Source organism: Canis lupus, chromosome 23 (genome assembly GCF_003254725.2).
Source record: "Canis lupus dingo isolate Sandy chromosome 23, ASM325472v2, whole genome shotgun sequence".
Lineage (NCBI taxonomy): Eukaryota > Metazoa > Chordata > Mammalia > Carnivora > Canidae > Canis > Canis lupus.
In genome coordinates, this window is record NC_064265.1 from 13,144,309 (window position 1) to 13,165,728 (window position 21,420).

The window sequence follows — 21,420 nt, forward strand, 5'->3', positions numbered from 1 at the left end:
CTGATTAATTCAATCCATAAAAGTTCAGCCTTCATAGAAAATGAGCTCTAAGATTTGAGACAACATCTATCACTAGGCATCTTATTCAGAAGACATGTTTTAAAACCTAGAGAGAAAATAAAGATTTCATAGGAAAAAGACTCAGTCTATGCTATTGTCTGTTTGTGTCCCTCCAAAATTATTAAGTTTAAAACCTAATGCCCAAGGTGACAGTATTAGGAAGTAGCCTTTGGGAGGTAATAAGGTAGTGTGAGTTCAGGGACTAGTACCCTTTCAAAAGCTGTCTGGAGAACTAGATCATCCCTTTCACCATGTAAGGACAAAGCAAAAAGGTTATCAGCTATGCACCAGGAAGGGAGCCCTCACAAGAACGTCTGACCATTCTGGAACCTTAGTCTTGGGACTTTCCAGCCTCCAAAGCTGTGAGAAATTTCTGTTGTTTATATGCTACAAATTCTGTAGTATTTTGTTTTAGCAGCCCAAATGGACTAAGATTACCATACATTACACAGAGAGAGCTTTCAAAGGTTTATTAAACTGTTTATTTTGAGAATATTCAATCTCCTGACTACGCTGAATTTGAATAATATGTATATGTGAATGATTTTCATAATAGAAGCCCATTCTACCAAAAAAAAAAAAAAAAAAAAAAAAGGCTGGGCTGACAAATATTATGTAGACTAATTTCTACAAAAACCAAGCAAAAACTCATCAAGTAAAAATTGGTAACAATGCACTTGGGTAAAAATACATGACCAACCTTATTAATACAGAAAAAGCAAAAAAATATATAAAATTATTTTTACCTTCTTATGGGTAACACAGCCAAACAGAAGTGGCTGCTCAATGAAAAGAATGTATAGGAAACATCTCTTAGAAGATGAAATTTCAAGTCAAATCACTTACCTATGTAGACTCTTTTGCTGTATCTCTGCATCAGTAACAACACAAATACATGCAGTGGAATAAGGTTGATAATAAACACATAGCCACCCCAAGCAGAGACCTAGGAGTTAAGAAATGCAAAGTTAAATAATTTAAGATATCTGCTTTTAAAATAAGTAAGTCTTGTCATGACAATCTAAATATATAATGAATAAACATAAACACTAGGATTCTCAGCAGTTGTGAGATATACTAAAAATTGATTTATATAACCTAACAAAAACCTATCTCTACTTATCTTTATTGATTATTAAAATAACACAATCCCATAAATCCAATATGCTTTTCTATATTCACTGGAGAAATGGTCAAATTAAACTAAATAAGAACACTGAGAACATTATAATTTGTGAGCTGATAGTAAAAAGTCTTTCATGAAGATAAAGATTCTTAGGATATAGTTCATAAATTTTTAAAAGAAAAAAAAAAGGTTTTTATTTCACCCATTTTTGAAAGTACATTTCAAGAAGCTTGACCAAGAATAAGAACAATGAATGTTAGCACCAGTCAACAACTGAACTACAAGGAACACTCATATAATCTTGACATGCTTTGAGATACTCAAAATAAAAGGTGCTACCTTGAGTATAAATTATTCCCTACTAACGGATTACAAATCAAGATTCCATTTTAATGTTTAACATATATCTTAAATATATAATATTCTACTTAATCAGAATAGCTGAGTATGTTCTGGTCTAATTTTTTATGTGATTATTATTTTTTTAAAGTAAGCTATATGCCTAAAGTGGGGCTTGAACTCAAGACCCAAGAGTCACTGTGTTCTACCAACTGAGTCAGCCAGCCACCACTACTCTGGTCTAAATTAATAAAGATTCTAAAGATGTTTGTTCTCAACCAAGAGTATTATGTTTTTGAGTATATTCAACAGGCAATAAACTCTTTTGAAGACCAAAGTTTTAGATGTGCTCTAATAATTAAAAGCTTAAAAGAACCATTTTACCAATAGTCACATTAAGAGACTGAATATTGGGATCCCTGGGTGGCGCAGCGGTTTAGCGCCTGCCTTTGGCCCAGGGCGCGATCCTGGAGACCCGGGATCGAATCCCACATCGGGCTCTCGGTGCATGGAGCCTGCTTCTCCCTCTGCCTATGTCTCTGCCTCTCTCTCTCTCTGTGACTATCATAAATAAATAAAAATTAAAAAAAAAAAAGAGAGACTGAATATTAACATATATATTGTAACTATGCTGCCCTTGCCTGAAATAATCTCATGACCATTTTGTAATTAAAGTTCATTTTGTAATGAACTACCTGCACTGTACAATGCATATAAGAAAATCAGTTTATTGCTTCAGTCACATGCTATTTTGCACCAAAAATAACGTTACTCTGATTGAGCACCAGTCCTACCTGAAGGATTTCCTAATGACCTTCAAAATTTAAATGCAAGTTTCAAAGAGAATGAGTTTGCTACTACTTGGGAAAACTGCACAGAATGTGTCCCAGGCTTTAACCATTTTAAAAGGGGCATGGAATTTGGATGCATAAATTCCATGAAATTTATTTAAAAACAGAAAAAAAGCTTACCTAAAATTATCACTAATTTTCAGCACAAGATTACTCTATAGGCTGTGGTACGGGGAAAAAGGCAGGAGAATGAAAAAGTAATTCTGAACGCCAATCTGAAGTAATCTAATGAAAAAAGTATGTAGGTAGTTTATCTGGAGGATAGGAACATTATTCAGGTAAAGTTTTACATCCGAAAAAATAATTTTGTTTCACTTGTTGCAAATATTGTATTTGAGGGGTTGAGTATTAGCCCTCCCCATTAAAACAAGAGTTGCTACACATCCCAAGGATAGGGGTAAAGAAGAGAATGGCAGTAATGAATGGGAATACATTAAACAAAATTAAGATCCTAAAGATTTCAGGGGAAAAGAAGTGGAGAACGAGCCCAAATGAGAGGAAAATGATGAAGAAGAGGAATTGGTCTACCAAAGACTTGCTAGACCTCACAGAATTTAAAATATGACTTCTTACCATATAGAAATACGACAAGCAGCAGCACATTGTCCAAAAAACTGACCCAGTTTTTACAGATTTTACCTAAAAAACAAACAAGCAAATGTTTATAAATGTGCCTGCCAAATTAAAAAAAAAAAAAGTGTTTATAGTACACTTGTACTACAAAAATCCAAAGTTATAAATTAAAAAAAGAAATACAGCAGTTGTGGTTGTTATTCAGATATTCAGATTCACTTAATATATGCATTTAGAACACTGGGCAACAGTCAGGCATTTTATAAACAACCCTGATTTTTCTGTTATACAGTTTTCAGTAAAAAGAATCATCTTTCTAACAGAAGTAAAATTATATTTTTCTATTTTATTTTCTATTTAAAAATAATAACAAATTGAGATTTTAACTAAATAAACTTGTTCAGCAAATCTACATTTTTACATTTGGTTGGTTTTCTTAGGCATAACACCTAATCTAATTTTTCTTCATTTGACTATATACATCTCACAGATAATTCAAATTATGAGCATCCATTTTTGAAAACCTATCATCTACAAATTTTTATGTGCCATAACCAATATCAATAATAATCAATAAATAATAATCTATAAAGAAGTTGGTAGCCCTAAAATAATTTCTTGGATATGTCAGCAAAATTCTCAATTACTCCAAACCAGAAAGGGAATTTACAATCAATGAAACATTAAAAAAAGAAACAAAGAAATAATTCCCAGATAAGTTTATATGTTCCTCTAAAAATAATCATTTGGTTCAGAAAAAAACACAAGTTCTAAATACTTATTTATGCCAACAACAAAAGGTCATCTTTATTTAAAACATATATACCTGATTTCAAGAAATTTACTTTAAAAATGAGCCTCCTCTGGTACATTAAAACAAACTACAGGTGACATGTAATCTTTGGGGGAACTGTAAAGCAAACACACACACACCCCACAGCAATGAAAGGAGGGGGAGAGCAAGGAAACAGAAAACATTCCTAGTTTATAGCACTTAAAGATACTATCAGGCTGACTTCTATTAGACTAGTGAAAGACTGTTTGAATTCAACATCAAAGTATATATATGTGTGACAAAACAAAGTATATATATGTGTGACAAGACACAACCACTTTCCCCCACTGAAACCAGTTTGATCCATGCTAAAATGTAAATAGGGAAGGCAGTGTATTAAAATACTGACCTTTTAAAAAGTGAAAAAAATTTCCAGGGCTGATTAGAAATTATTCCTATAATACCCAATCTCTAGAGAGTAGAGAGGTGAGAGTTGGAACCAAGTGCCAATGCCAAAATCACAGGGACCAGAAGACAAATTAGAGAGATCAAAGATGATTTTTAGAAAGGAAAGTAGCTACCAGGAAAATGGGAAAGAAAAGAATCTTCAAAAAGGCCTAATTCTTTTTTTTAAAGATTTTCTTTATTTATTTGAGAGAGAGACAGAACATGAGTGGGGGGCAGATGTAGAAGTAGGTTCCCTGTCAGGCAAGGAGCCCTAGGACATGGGGCTCCTTGACCCCAGGACCTGGAATTGTGACCTGAGCTGAAGGCAGCCACTTAACTGACTGAACGACCCAGGTGCCCCCAGAAAGGCCTAATTCTAAATGGAAAGACTAGAAGACATAGTGTCCTCAGAGAATGAGATGCACCAGAAACAAAAAGGAATCCCAAGAAAGGGGTCACAGAAGACTATGGCAGGTAGATCAATAGAAAAGAAAAAAAATGATTCTACCTAGTAACTGAGGAAAAAAACGACAGGCTAACCAGTGAACTGAAGGTAGAAAAGACAAAATGTTAGCAGGAAAAGCTTGCAAATGACCATTTAGTGCTTTATATTTGTGAGTTGGTTCCCATTTTATTGCCTCTTAGCTCCAAATGCACCCTTCAATATATATGTTCTATGGTAAACCAAAGCATTTCTAAGTACTTCTCCTTTATAGTGAGTATGAAGTTTTCTCGGTAGAGGGGTGCTGAAGGAACACTCCAGAAGAGCCTCCCCAATCATTTCCAATATAGGCTGGCGTTGGTGGTATGGGTGTGAGAACATCTGGTGGTGCTGACCCTAGCCATGGGCCCAAAACACAGTCCTGTGACTTTGCAGCCTTGGTCTTGTAATAACTTTTCTGCAGTCCTCTTGACATGGTACCCAAAGCCCCATACACAGTCTAAAAGCTTCCTGCCCCTGCTGTATGTAGACTCCCACTGTACACCATGCTTCAGGTCACCAGCTCCCCACTCCTAAATGCCTCAACTCCGGAGAGTGGTCAATTGCCTATCAGGCAGCTCCAAAGCAGCTCTAGGCTAGCCTAATCATCAAACTTCACTGGTATCGGTGGGCTGAATCACACCCTCTTGAATGAAATCTGAATCCTTTCTATAAGTTTCTGCTTCCTTAGGTATTTTCCTTCAGCCATAACATATCATATAGTTTCCTTCTGTATTACTCTTCTACCACAGTTAATACTTGTTTTTATAAGATTCCTCTTATTTACTATAAATGATTGGGCCCAGTCCTGCTACAATCTATTAACAAAAAAACAAAATATACTTGTAATCGTTAAATATAGTCCACACCCTGAAATTTCCTCAAACTCTAAAACCAATTATAAAGGCTGTGAGAGAATGAGGAAAGAATTTATACTCTGAATCAAACAAATTCTGGTGTTTACTAATATATATAAAACTCTACGAGGATATACTGGACACACAAATTAGAACTCAGTCATGCCCAACTAGAAAGGTACAACACTAAAGCAAGGACTACAGTCAAAGCACAATATGACAGAGACCACATGGTGGGTACAGACACTGAGTGGCATAATGTCCTTACAGATCCTGATGCCGTTGGTAACAGAAATACAAGTCCAAAAGCTGGTATATGACTGAGGGTTGAGTCCAAACTTAAAATAGTATGAATGTCAATATAAAGGAGAGGCTATGTTCAAGGGCCAAATCAACCTTTTTTTGGTGAACTACTAAAATTTGAGAGTAATGCAGAAAAGGAAGCTGAGAACTCCTAGTTTCCTACCTTGAGGTACTACCTACCCATCAGTGGGGAGGAGGAAGGCCAACAGATGGTAGGTAGGTTTGGATAGAGGGCTTTTTTAACTCAGTCTTTGACATGTTAATATTAAAACTCCTAAATTAGAATTCTTCAACAATGGAACTAGAAATCAAAAGAAAAAAATGCCTGAGAAATTCCCAAATATTAGGAAATTAAACTACACATTTCTAAAGAACCCATGGGTCAAAGAAGAAATCAAGAATTAGAAAAAAATTTTAACTCCATAACAATGAGAATATAACATACTGAAATATACAGAGTATAGCTAAAGCAATGATGAAAGTATAATTTAAATTTCATATCAGAAAAACAGAATAGCTAAAGTAACTTGGGCTTCAACCTCAAGAAGCTATAAAGGAGCAAACCAGATACAAAGTAGATAATAAAAGTCAAGAATTCAATGAAATAGAAAACAAACACAGAGAAATATACATGAAACCAAAAGCTGGATAAACTTTAACTAGACTGACCAAGAAAAATGATATAAATGACCAATACTAGGATAAGAGAGGTAACATCACTATAGATTGCACAAAAATTCAAAGAATTATAAAGGAGTATGATGAATAATTTGTGCCAACAAATCAGATCATTTACATAAAATGAAAAATTTCAATAAATACTTCACACCAAATTACTCATAAAGAAACAAAATCAGAACAGAACTATGTCAATAAAAATTGAATTAGTATTTAAAAATCATCCCAGGTTGAGACACAATACCAAATCCTATAAAAATTCTTTCAGAAAACAAAGGAGAAGGAAACACTTCCCTAAACTTATTTTAGGAGCTCAGTATAACCCTCATATCAAAGCTAGACCGGAGCATTTGGGTGGCTCACTTGGTTAAGCGGCTATCTTCAGCTCAGGTTGTGATCCTAGGGTCCTGGGATTGAGCCCCTATCATTGGGCTCCCTCATCAGTAGGAAATCTGCTTCTCTTTCTCCTTCTGCCCCTCCCCTGCTTGTGCTCTTGCGAGAACATGCTCTCTCAAATAAATAAAATCTTTAAAAATAAGATAAAAAACAAAAACAAAAACAAAAGCCAGACAAATGCATCACAAGAAAACATGAGTTAATATCCCTCATGGATATAGATAAAAAAAAATCTTAAGAAAATATAAACAACACAAAACCACCAATAGAAAAAAAGGATTATGTGTCACAAGTGGAATTGATTGCATGAATTCAAAATTGTTTTAACATCTGAAAAAAAAAAAATTAATGCAATGGTTCCCAACTGAGGAATAGGGAGAATTTACTCCTGGCATCTAGTGTGTAGAGGGGTTAAGGGATGCTGCTAGATACTCTATAACACAAATGTAGTACCCCCAAATGTCAATAGTATTTAAGTAGAGAAACTTGAAGTAATATAATTAAGAATGAAATCATATAATCATCTCAATAGACACAAAAAACTACTGACAAAATCTAACACTGATTGATAATAAAAATTCTTAAACTGAAAATACAAGAAAACTTCCTTAAGCCATGATAAAGGACATCAATTAAAAAAAAAACAAACCCATCATACTTAATGGTGAAAGCCTGAATGCTTTCCCTTTAAAATCAGGAAGGAAAGGATGTGCATTTTTAATGCTTCTACTGAACACTATGTTAGAAGTTCCAAACAATATCATCAGGCAAGAAAACAATATTTTAATTTCTGTTCATAGAAAGATATTGTTAAAAAAAAATAAGACAAGCTACAGACTAGGAGCAAATGTTTGCTCAACCCACATCTAATAGATAACTTATTTCCAACATATACAAAGAACTCTTAGAACCCAATAATAAGAATACAACCCAACCAAAACAGGCAAAAGGTCTGAAGAGAGCCATTTCACCAGAGAAGAATCAGAATTGGGAAATAAGCATATGAAAATATGCTCAATTGTTTGTCACTGGAGAAAAGCAAATTAAAATCATGAGATACCACTATATACCTACTAGAATGGCTAAAATTTAAAAATCTGAACATATCACATGCTGGTAAATGCAATGCCTCACATTTTGGTTGAGAGAATGAAAAATAACATAGCCACTTTGGAAAACTGTTTGGCAGTTGTTATAAAATTAAACATGTACTTATCTTACAAACTAGCAACCCCACACACCTAGGCATTTGTCCAAAAGGAATACTAATATATGCCCATATGCTGAACTGTATGCAAATATTTATAACCACTTTATTCATAAATGCCAAAAATTGAAAAATAAGCTATAGTATACTCATATAGTACACACATACTACTCAGCAATAAAAAGTAACAATCTAGTAAAAAATGCAACAACATGGATGACTGTCTAAAGTCTTATGCTAAGTGAAGTAAGCCATACATAAAGGGTCACCTCCCTTACTGTATGTTTCTACAACACAGCATTATGGAAAACAAACTCCCAAAGATATGTAAGATAGAAATCAGATCTGTGGTTGCAAGAAATATGGGTTAAGGAGAGGAATGATTGCAAAGACAGAGGAGAAATCCTTAAAAAAATTCTATAGGAGGCAATGATACGTACTGTTCCCAATACTATTTTATCTGTATCGGCTCTATTGTTGGTGAGTGGTAACAACAGCACAAACAGGTACTCCTCAATTTCTGTGTTCCTACAATGTTTTATACATTAACTTACTTAAACCACATAAGATAGGTACCTTTATAACTTCCATTTTATAGTTGACGTAATAGACACGGAGGTGGTTTAAACAACTCCTCACAATAGAAACTGAAATCCAGGTAAGAGGAAACCAGACCATGGCAGTTTGGCTCCAAAGACTCTACTTTTAACCACTTGATCCTGACAAAAAAAGATTAGAAACTAAAGAACACTAATCTAAAAGCATATTCAAAAATGTCTGGAAACAGTGCTTTGAAAACAGAGTACTTTATCTTAAAAAATTTAAAGACCTAACTTGTAAAAGGCATTAAGCAATTGGTTTAAAAATAAATACACCAGATGAGGAATTAGTAGACAAGTTACATTTACGTTTTAGAGATTACACAGAAAATGTTTTCAACTTCATAAAGTCATTTGGGTACAAAAAACTTTTCATAGTATTCAGAGCTGTTATTATTTTTACTTTCAATTGGTAAAGATCAAACTTGAAGTAAATGTAATTATCTACTACAACTCTGTAGCTAAAACATTTTTATTATTTATAAGAATAGTGAATGAGATTAAGTGTCAAACACCTTACCACAAATCAGAAAATGAATCTTTATGCCAGAACTCCAAAACAACTCCTCATTTCAAATACTGGAGCTGCTTTTACTTTAAACCTAACTTATTTTAAATATGTTGGTTTAAAAAACAGAACAAAGGAAAAACTCACAAAATAATCTTTTAGTCCTTAGTGAGGATGCTTTATTATTATTCTGTTACGCTATCATTCTGAAAAGCAATAGGATACTGATAATTCCCCTAACTGCTCATCAACTTCATTTAACTCTGTATAATCAACATACAAAACAGCACCAGTACCACACCGTGTTCTACAAAAAGATGTTGAATTAATAAAAAAAAAATTATGGCATTTAAGAAAAAAAGTTGTAATGGAGAACTAATGGAATTCATAGAGAAATACAAAAGACCCCAAGTATCCAAACAAACCAAAATTACTAGTGTTTAAAAGCTAACTAGCATTATTTTAACTTTGATTTAGAACTCTAAATTTAGTCTTCTACATACTTAAACTAATACAATTAAAATTATTAGTTTACATTTCTGCACACACATGTATAAAAATCTAATTCTGTGACATCAACAATCAAAAAGGTAAGAACAGAGTTGTAAGGAAGATTTTTTATGTACTATTGAAGATGAGCTAGGATAAACTGAAGTAAGAGCATTATAATAGAATGCTAAATGTAACCTGCATGGTAACCACAAAGAAAACAGCAATACAATATAGACCAAAAGGAAATGAGAAAGGCATTTAAACATTTCATTACAAAAAAATCAACTAAACACAAAAGACAGTAATAAAGGAGATAAGGGACAGAAAAGCTACTAGGCATATAGAAAATAAATGCAAAGTGACAAATAAGATCTTTCTTATCAGGAATCACTTTAAATGTAAATGGCTTTAAGTTAAACTCTCCAATCAAAAGACAGAGACTGGTAGATTGGATAAAAACACATGGTCCAATTATATGCTCGGGCATTCACTTTAGATCTAAAGACACAAATATATTCAAAGTTAAAGGATGGAAAAAGATATTCCATGCAAACAGTAACTAAAATGGAGCAGTTAACTATACTGATGTCAGACACAAGAAACTTTAACTCAAAAAACTTTTGCAAGACAAAACAGGACAATATATATTAATAAAACTTTCAATACTACAAGTACAACAATTACAACATTTAGACACTTAATGACAGACTATCAAAATATATGAAGCAAAACTGACAGAAATTAAGAAAGAAACAATTCTTTATTAGTTAGAGACTACAGTACCCCACTCTGAATAACTGGTAGAACTAGACATAAGTAAAGAAGACTTCAGAGGACTTCACAAAATAGACCAACTAGACACAATAAGATCAGGATACGCATTCTTCTCAAGTGCACATGGACATTCTCTAGGATAGATCGTATGTTATAGGCCACAAATTAATTCTAAAGAGACAGATATCATAGAAAGTATATTCTCTGACCACAATGGGAAGAAATTTGATTATCAATAACAGAAGTGAAAATACAAGAATTGTAAGAGTGCTATGAGTAACTGTATTCCAACAATTAAATAACCTAGATGACATGGACAAATTCCTATAAATATAAAACCTACCAATACTAAATTCATGCAGAAACAGAAAATCTCAACAGACCTGTAACCAATAAAGAGACTGGATCAGTAATCAAAACTTTCAACAAGGAAAAGCCTGGGACCTGATGGCTTCATTGGTAAATTCTATAAAACATTAACAGAATGTATATCAATTCTCAAACTTTTCTTTAAAAACTGAAGAATATGAAAGCGTTCCTAATTCATTCTATCAAGCCAGCATTACCCTGATATCAAAGTCAGATGAAAACACTACAAGAAAACCTACTGATCAGTTACCACCTATGAACATTGATGCAAAAATCCACAACAGAATACTAAAAACTAAATTCAGCAGCATGTTATGAGAAATGAAAACACCTGAGAGAAAGGAAAAGGATCATAAAATGATATAGAAGACACTTAGAAAATCCAAGGAAATCCAAGAAAACAGTGAGACAAAATGATATTTAAAACTACAATTAAGAATAACTTCTCAGGTGCACATTATATGCCACAGAGCACTGCTTTTGGCAAGGTAATGGTAGGAAGAGAAGGAGCTTCCTGTGAATTGCCATAAAAGGCTCAGTAAAGAGCTATAGCACTTCTTTCCCACCACTTCCTTGGCATCACTGATTCCCATCTCTGAGAAACCCTCCTCCCCTGATACTCACCTGCTGAGTTAGTGACCCTGTATAGTACTGCCTCAGCAACATCTAACACCCCATCATCCTAATAACCTCAAAGAATTGAATCCTATTAACCTTCTTTCTCATTAGTCTGTGAGTTCACTGAAATAGGGATGATTCTATTTTTGATGATGAGTTACAGTCATAAGGAGTTGACATCTTTGTAGGACTCAGACTTAAAACCAAAACTTTAAACTCCATTTATTCAACTAATGCTGACGTAAACTTTGTATTCAAAATGGTTTGTTACTATAAGCATGAAATTTAAATTATTGAGAACTTTGTGGTTCATATTCCTTCTCTGGAAGAACTTTTATTAAGAAACAATATTTGACAAGGGCACCTGGGTGGCTCATTGGTTGAGTGTCTCTCTTTGGCTCAGGTTGTGATCTTGGGGTCCTGGGATTGAGTCCCGTATCGGGTTCCCTGTAGGGGCCCTGTTTCTCCCTCTGCCTGTGTCTCTGCCTCTCTGTGTCTCTCATGAATAAATAAATAAAAATTAAAAAAAAAAAAAAAAAGAGTAACTTCTCAGAGGGGTACTTGGATGGCTTAGTCCTGGGAATGATGGAGCTCAACAGGGAGTCTGCTTCTCCCTCTCTTTTTGCACCACACCCCACTTATATGTACCTGCAAACTCTCTCTCAAATAAAATCTTAAAAACAAACAACAAACACAACTTCTCAGAAATAGTATCAATCTACATGTTGAAAAGGATGAACATAACCAGAAAGGTCAGCTTTTGGACACACCTAGGAAATTTATTACTTTACTGATATAGAAAAAAAAAAATCTCTATTACTTCAGGAAAAAAAGACCACATTTCTCCACGCCCCCCACCCCCAAACAAGGAGATTTATTTTTTTTTAAGATTATTTATTTGACAGAGTGTGTGTACATGTGTGCCTAAGTAGAGGAGGAGCAGAAAGAGAAGTAGACTTCCTCCCTCAGGGAGCTCAATCCCAGGACCCTGAGATCATGACCTGAGCTGAAGGCAGATGCTTAACTAACTGAATCACCCAAGCACCTCCATGTTTCTTTTTATTTTTTAAAAGATTTATTCCATATTAGGTTCCCTGGGGAGAGCTTGCTTCTCCCTCTGCCTATGTCTCTACCCCCTCTCCTCTCTCTCATGAATAAATAAATCTTTTAAAAAAAGGATAAATAAAATCTTTAAAATAAATCTTTAAAAAATACATTTTAAAATATTAATATACAAAATATTACACAATAATATATATTACATATTTAGTAACATTATATTAATATACAATACATAATATAAATGCTATATGTGGAAAAGCCACAGCAAATATACTCAATGGTGAAAGACTGACATTTTTCCTGTAAGATCAGAGATACAAGACAAGGCTCACTTTTCCAACTTCTGTTCAACACAGTATAGTTGGCCCTTAATAATGCAGAGGTTAGGGGCACTGATCCCACACAGTTGCAAATCTGCATATAACTTCAGACTCCCAAAAACTTAACTACTAATAGCCTGCTGTAGACTGGAACCTCACCCCAACATAATCAGTTGATTGACACATATTTTGTATGTTTCATGTATTTTATAATGTATTCTAAAAATAAAGCCAAAGAAAATATTTTAAAAATTGTAAGGAAGAGAAAATACATTTATATTGTACTGTAGACCTTGAAAAAAATCCACCTAAGGTGGATCCATACAGTTCAGATCTGTGTTGTTCAAGAGTCAAATCAGGCAAGAAAAAGAAAAGGCACCCAAATTACAAAGAAGTAAAACGATTCCTGTTTGCAGATAACATGATCTTACATGTAGAAAACCCTAGATTCCATACATATACAAAAACTATCAGACCTAATAAATGAATTCAACTAAGTAGCAGGATACAAAGTCAATAAACAAATATCAGGTGTATTTTTATATGCCAACAATAAACAATCTGAAAAGGAAATTTCTGAAAAAATTTCAATTTCAATAGCATCGAAAAGAATACTACTTATGAATTAACCACTGAGGTAAGAGTCTTACAACAATGAAAACTCTAAAATACTGCCGTAAAAAGTTTAAACACATAAATAAAAGCACATCCCATGTTTGTTCATGAATTGTTAGACAGTATTAAGATGCCTATCGTACTCAAAGTGATCTACGAAATCATTATAATTGGATTCAAAATCCCAATGACATTTTTTGCAGAAAAACCCATTCTAAAATTCATACAGAATTTCAAAAGACCCCTAATATCCAGAAGTATCTTGAAAAAGATTAAAGCCAGACACATTTCCTGATTTTCAACAAGGGTGCCAAGATCATTCAATGAAGGACAATCTTCAATAAATGATATCGGGAAAGCTGGACATTTGTGCAAAATAATGAAGCTGAACCGTTACCTAACATCATATACAAGATTAACATAAAAAGATTTAAACATGAGACCTAAAACCCTTAGAAGAAAACCAGGGTAAAAGTTTCATCACATTAAATTTGGCAATGATTTCTCAGATAAGACAAAAGGAACAGCAACAAAAGAAAGACAAATTGGACTTTATGGAAAATTAAAAATTGTCAAAAGACATTATCATAGAGTAAAAAAAGGCAACTCACAGAATGGGAGAAAATATTCAGAAGTCATGCATTTTATAATACATTGATATTGAGAATAGAGATCTACTAAAACTGATCAACAACAACAAAAACCTGACTCAAAAATGGGCAAAGGATTTTATAAACATTTCGCTAGATATACAAATGGTCTTTTAACCGCAAAGATGTTCAACATCATTAGATACCAGGGAAGTACAAATCAAAACTACAATGAGATACCATCTCATACCCATTAAGATGGCTACTATCCAAAAAGAAAAAGAAAAGAAAGAAAAAACAGGTACTGACAAGGATGTGGAAAACCTGGAACTTGTACTGCTTATGGGAATGTAAATTGGTACAGTGGCAATGGAAAACAGAATAGCATTTCTTTTAAAAAAAGGAAATAGAATTATCACATGATCTGGCATTTCACTTCTGGGTACATACCCCAAAGAACTGAGAACACGATCTCATAGATATCTGTACACCCATGTTCACAGCAACATTATTCACAATAGTTAAAATACAAAAGCAACCCACATAACCATCAACAGATGAATGGATAAACAAAATGTGGTATATTAACAGAATGGAATGTTATTCAGCCTTAAAAAAAAGAAGGAAATTCTGACATGCTACAACACGTATGAACCCTGAGGACATAAGTGAAACAAGCCAGTAACAAAAAACAAAAACTATGTAATTCCACTTATAGGAGATACTTAGAGTAATCAAAAGCACAGAGCCAAAAGTGGAATGGTGGTTGTCAGGGGATGGGAGAGGGAAGAATGGGGAGTTATTGTTTAATGGATATAGTTTCAAGTATCATTAAGGTGAAAAGCTATGGAGTTGGATAGTAGTGATGGTGAGTGTATTTAACATCACTGAACTCTATACTTACAAATGGTTAAGTTTTATGTGTATTTTACCATAATAAAAAGAAACCATGAGTCGACCTCTTACCTTAGGTGATATATTAAAAACACACACATATAGGAAAAAGGTAAGTATTGGCAAGAATTCATAAAAATTAAAACCTTCCTACATTGTTGGTAGGAATGTAAAATGGTGCAATCCTGTGGCAAACAGTCTTGGGGTTTCTCAGTCTACACAGAGTTACCATATGAACCAACAATTTCACTCTTAGATATATACTAAAGAGAAGTGAAAACATACATCCACACAAATACTTGTACACAATGTTGTTAGCAGGACTATTCATAATAACATGTGAGAACAACTCATATGTCCCATCAACTTATGATGCCTAAAAAAAATTCAGTATACTCCTATAATGATTTGGCCAATTAAAAGGAATGAAATACTTATGTGTGTCAACATGAATGATTATGCTACATGAATGGAAGCCATATGTAAAAGGTCACATATTTTATGTGGGTTTTACTTATATGAAAAAGTCCAGAACAGGTTTAGTCTGTAGAGGCAGAAATTAAAATTAATGGAGAGACAGGGAATTGGGAAAACACAGAGTTTCTTCAGGGAGTGATAAAATGTTCTGTATATAAATAGAAGATACTTAAAAACACTAATTTGTACGCTTTAAAATGGCTGAAATGGTGATTTTATTTTGTTATGTGAGTTTGTCTCAGTTAGATTTTTAAAATATTGAAAGGTAATTAAGATATCAGTTATGGCACTCCTGCAATGGCTCAGACTCATGGTACGCTTATAAGGAACTAAACACCTATGTGGCGTTCAGTCCGTTGAGCGATCGACTCTTGATTTCAGCTCAAGTCACGATCTCAGGGTCCTAAGATCATGCCACATTTCCAGGCTCTACATTGAGTGTGGAGCCTGCTTAAGATTCTCTCTTCCCCCTTCCCTCTGACCCTTCCTGCCTCCGCTTGTGTGCGTGCGTATTCTCTCTAAAAAACAAAAAAATAAAAATACCTTTGTATACAGACAATATCACTTTTGCGTTTCTTAAAAGCATAAAAAAATAGGTAAGTGATAAAAAGCAAATGGTAATAATATCCAGATGATGGTTTCTGTACATCATTTCTGCTTTCAAATTTCTGACAAACAGGATTTATTTATTTATTTATTTATTTATTTATTTATTTATTTATTTGAGAGAGAGGGTGCATGTGGCAGGGGTTAGGGGGAGTGCAGAAGGAGAGTCCGTCTTAGGCTGACTCCGCAGTGAGTGTGGAGCCCAGGGCAGGGCTCGATCTCACATCACCAAGATCACAATCTAAACTGAAACCAATAGTCAGATGATTCCTAACCAACTGTGCTACCTAGGCACCCCAGGATATAGTGTTTTTTAAATTACAAAATATAGTAGAAGAGTAAAGAACAGCCATCCAGACTTCTAAATGAGAATGCTTATGTGCTTCAGATGATTTATTTATTTTATATATATTTATTTTTTATTGGTGTTCAATTTGCCAACTTACAGAATAACACCCAGTGCTCATCCCATCAAGTGCTCCCCTCAGTGCCCGTCATCCAGTCACACTCACCCCCCGCCCACCTCCCTTTCTACCATCCCTTGTTCGTTTCCCAGAGTTAGGAGTCTCTCATGTTCTGTCTCCCTTTCTGATATTTCCCACTCATCTTCTCTCCTTTCCCCTTTATTCCCTTTCACTATGTTTTATATTCCCCAAATGAATGAGACCATATAATGTTTGTCCTTCTCCAATTGACTTATTTCACTCAGCATAATACCCTCCAGTTCCATCCACGTCAAAGCAAATGGTGGGTATTTGTCGTTTCTAATGGCTGAGAAATATTCCATTGTATACATAGACCACATCTCCTTTATCCATTCATCTTTCGATGGACACCGAGGCTCCTTCCACAGTTTGGCTATTGTGGGCACTGCTGCTAGAAACATCGGGGTGCAGGTATCCCAGCGTTTCACTGCATCTGTATCTTTGGGGTAAATCCCCAGCAGTGCAATTGCTGGGTCATAGGGCAGATCTATTTTTAACTCTTTGAGGAACCTCCACACAGTTTTCCAGAGTGGCTTCACCATTTCACATTCCCACCAACAGTGCAAGAGGGTTCCCCTTTCCCCACATCCTCTCCAACATTTGTGGTTTCCTGCCTTGTTAATTTCCCCCATTCTCACTGGTGTGAGGTGGTATCTCATTGTGGTTTTGATTTGTATTTCCCTGATGGCAAGTGATGCGGAGCATGTTCTCATGTGCTTGTTGGCCACGTCTAGGTCTTCCTCTGTGAGATTTCTCTTCATGTCTTTTGCCCATTTCATGATTGGATTGTTTGTTTCTTTGCTGTTGAGTTTAATAAGTTCTTTATGGATCTTGGATATTAGCCCTTTATCTGATATGTCATTTGCAAATATCTTCTCCCATTCTGTTGATTGTCTTTTAGTTTTGATTTCATTGAATTTTTTTTACCAATACAGTTGAACCTCTCTTAAAACTCCTTCCTCAAAATTAATCATACTATACTGAGAATAACCACTACCATGAAGTTGTTGTACATGATGGATATATAACCTATATTTTTGTATACAACATATGGTATGATTTGTATTGTGTAAAATTTAAATAAAGATATTATACTGTACATATTCTACCTTAACTTATTTTTCAACTTGGCATTACATTATCAGATCTGTCAACATACGTACTTTTAAAATATTAAAAATTATACATTAAAAGGCCTCAAACAGATGTTCCAAATTTTGTGGGATTTTCCCTCATATGCATGAAATAAAGACTGTTTTTAAACATTTTTGGATGATTACAGCAGCATTAGCAGCATTCTACTGCTTGTCATCATCTTCATCTCCATGGGTGCTTTCTTCTGAAACTCAAAAATCAAGCAACAATCTACACTGTTGACAACATTTTCCTCTGAGATTTCTTGCCAAAGTATAAATTTCCACGAGCTAAGTAATTTTAAAAGATGTAATTATTAAAGAGAAAAATAATGCTCCCATTTACCTAGATACCTAAAAATATACTTAAAATATAAAGAAGTATTCACATGTAAAAATTTTGGCACTTTTCAACACTGAAGAAGCATGAACATAGGCTACAGATAATAAACAAATGCAAGTTTTAAGTTGAAGCCAATACTAAGTAACATCCTTTTACATGTTAAAAAGAACATAAGTTTAGAATAACTTGGCAAAATACTTCTGGTTCCAAATGTAAGGAACAATTCTATCCTAACAAAAAGTAAAAAGCTGAACAGACTGAAAAATTAACAGCTCTTCTTGGATTTGTGAGGAATGACAGAGGACAAATTGCTGCCCTCAAGATTAGAGACACACATGCAAAAACAGTGACACCAGTGGGAACTGATAAGGGAAAACAGTGGGAAATCTGAATTGTTTAAGGAATGGCTAGAAGCTCAGTGTGAACAATTCAGTGTGGGAACTTAAAAAGTCTAGGGTGGACCCAGTCATACAAGGACTCCACAATTCTGTGGGATTTACCTCCGAGGTTCTTATATAGATATGAGACAAATCCTCTGGTTTCCAGCACAAAAAAGGGAAAAAGGAACCATTCTGAAATATGCCTGAGCATTCTGTTCTTAACAAGGCCTGGAGAAACTGACACTGGGGGAGAGGAAATATACAACTCTGATCAGCTTTAGCTAACCACCCTATTGACTTAAGTAAGGCAGGAGGAGGAGGGTAACACAAGGTTTACAGTCCAGCTTACTAAAAGACTCAAACTTAATCATACAACTAGAGAATGCTTTCCCTCTCCACACACCAGTAACTCCCCATTACTAAAGGCTTATTTACCACAATTCCTTTTACTTAGTACATCAGAAGAAGAGAGAGAAATAATAGAGTATTCAAAACAATAATGACAGAAAGTTTTGTCAAACTAATGTCAGACACCAAACCACAGATCCAGGAAACTAAAGCGCTAAAGAAAAAAATGCCAAAAAATCAAACTACACTGTACCAGGCACATCTCTGTCGAACTACAGAAAATTAAAAATAAAAAAGCCTGAAAGAATCCAGAGGAAAAACACTTTGCCTAGAGAGGAACAAAGACAAGAATTATATGACATCTACTCAGAAACCAAGCAAGCAAGAATAGAATAGAATAAGATATTTCATGTACTGAGAGCGAAAAACACCAACCCAGAATTCTGTACCCTGTAAAATTATACTTCAAAAGTTAAGGAGAAATAAAGACTTTTCCAGACAAGAAAAAATTGAGAGAACTTCTTGACTGTACATCTGCCTTACAATAAACATTAAGTTGTTTAGAGAAGAAAAATAATACAGATCAGAAACTAAGACCTACATAAAGAACAGAAGAGCACTGAAGATGGAATAAGTTAAAATAAAAACTATTTCAAGTGCCTGGGTGGCTCAGTTATGCATCTGCCTTCAGTTCAGATCATGATACCAAGGTCCTGGGATTGAGCCTCTCATCCAGCTACCTGCTCAGTGGGGAGTCTGCTTTTCCTTCTCCTTCTGCCCCTCCCCAGCTCATGCTCATGTTCCCTCTCTCTCTCTCTCTCCTCTCTCAAATAAAATCTTTAAAAAAATCCATTTCTTCTTAATTGATCTAACACATTAAGTTTTTTGAAAATAATACTGTGTTCTATTCTGTACGCTAATGAGTATACCTTACATATATATATGATTATATATGCATGACATGAATGACAGTAATGATACAAGGAACAAGAGGGAGGAATCAGGATTATTTTGTTATTAAAAAGTACTCCCAATACTTGTGAAGTAGTATAGTTTTCTTTGAAAGACAATTTTGAATAGTTGTAAATGTCTGCTGCAAACTCTATGAGAACTACTAAAACAGCAAAAAATAAAACAAAAACTGATATGCTAAGGAAAGAGAGAAAATGGAATCCTATAAAATGTTAAGGTTAAAACCATAAGAGGCAGAAAAAGAGAAAGGGCAAAACAGGAAACAGAGCAGGGTAACAAACAGAAAACAGTAACACATATAGTATAAATATTAATCAACTATATCAATAATCACTCTGAATGTCAACAGTCTAAATGTACCTATTAAAAAATGAATTGAGAGGGTGGATCAAAAAACAAGACCCAACTATATATTGTCTGCAAGAAACACAGAGATTAAAAATAAACAGATGGCAAAAAAATGTACCGTACTAACACTAATTGAAGCTAACACTAATCAAAAGAAAGCAGAAATAGCTATACTAATTTCAGATTAGATGTCAAAGCAAGTAAAGATATTAGGGATAAGAAAAGCTATTACATCATGGTAAGGGGATTAATTCGCCAGAGGACAGAACAATCCTTAAAGTCTATGCACCTAACAACAGAGCATTAAACTAAGGGAGGAAAAAACTGACAGAAATTTAAGGAGAAATGGATGAATCCACTACTTTAACGGAGACTTCAAAACCTCTCTCAGAAATAGACAGAAGCAGCAGGTAGATAATCAGTAAGGACATAGCTAAACCCAAAATCATCAATAAAATACAAACTATTTCATCCACAACTAGGAAAATATACATTCTTCTCAAGGCCACATGGAATATTCGCCAAGATAAGCGACATTCTGGGCCATAAAATATATCTTAACAAATTTAAAGAATATGTCACATAATGTGTGTTCTTAGCCCAGAAAGGAATCAAACGAAAAATCACTAACAGAAAGATAACTAAAAAACCAGGAGTAAATAATATACTTCTAAATAACACATAGGTCACAGAATAACTGCCAAGAAAAAATCAAAAATATTAACTAAATAAAAATTAAAACATAATATTAAAATTTAGAAATAGTAGTGCTTATAGGGAAATTTATAGTACTGAATGCATATATGAAAAAAGATCTAAATCAGTAATCTAAGTTTCTACCTTAAGAAACTAGAAAAAAAAAAGACAATTTAAATCCAAAGGAAGGAGATGAAAAAAGAATCACAACAGAAATCAGTAAAACTGAGAAGAGAAAAATCAATGAAACCAAAAACTCCTTTGAAAGATCAACAAAATCAATAAGGCTTTAACATACTAAGAAAAAAAGAGGACACAAATTACTACTAGAAACGAAAGAAGTGATGTGACTACAGATCCCACGGACAATTTATTAAAAGGATAATAAATAGTAGGAACAACCTTATGCCCACAAATATAATAACCCAAATGAAACGGACCAATTCCTTAAAAGATAAAATCTGCCAAAATTTACACCAGAAGGAGATGATCTAAATAAATCTGTATCTATTAAAGAAATTCAATAATAGTTAATAATAACCATAGTTAATAATAACCTTCCAAAAGAGAAAATACCAGGCCAAGCTAGTACTTGAGTACCAGGTTCATGAGTGAATTCTACCAAACATTTAAGGAAGAAATTATACCAATTCTCTATAATTTTTCAGAAAATAGAAGTAAAGGGATTACTTTCCTAA

General features: G+C 34.1%; 1 protein-coding gene across 2 annotated transcripts in view; it reads right to left on the minus strand.

The window, feature by feature from the left end:
• Nucleotides 1-21,420, minus strand: part of STT3B (STT3 oligosaccharyltransferase complex catalytic subunit B) — a 107,538-nt gene that overhangs the window by 34,784 nt on the left and 51,334 nt on the right. For both annotated transcript variants that reach the window (XM_025461088.3, XM_025461090.3), the window contains exons 4-5: nucleotides 2,950-3,015; nucleotides 907-1,006 (exon numbers count right to left, since the gene is read on the minus strand). In XM_025461088.3, the coding sequence (XP_025316873.1) occupies nucleotides 907-1,006; nucleotides 2,950-3,015 (166 nt within the window). The remainder of the gene's footprint in view (nucleotides 1-906; nucleotides 1,007-2,949; nucleotides 3,016-21,420) is intronic.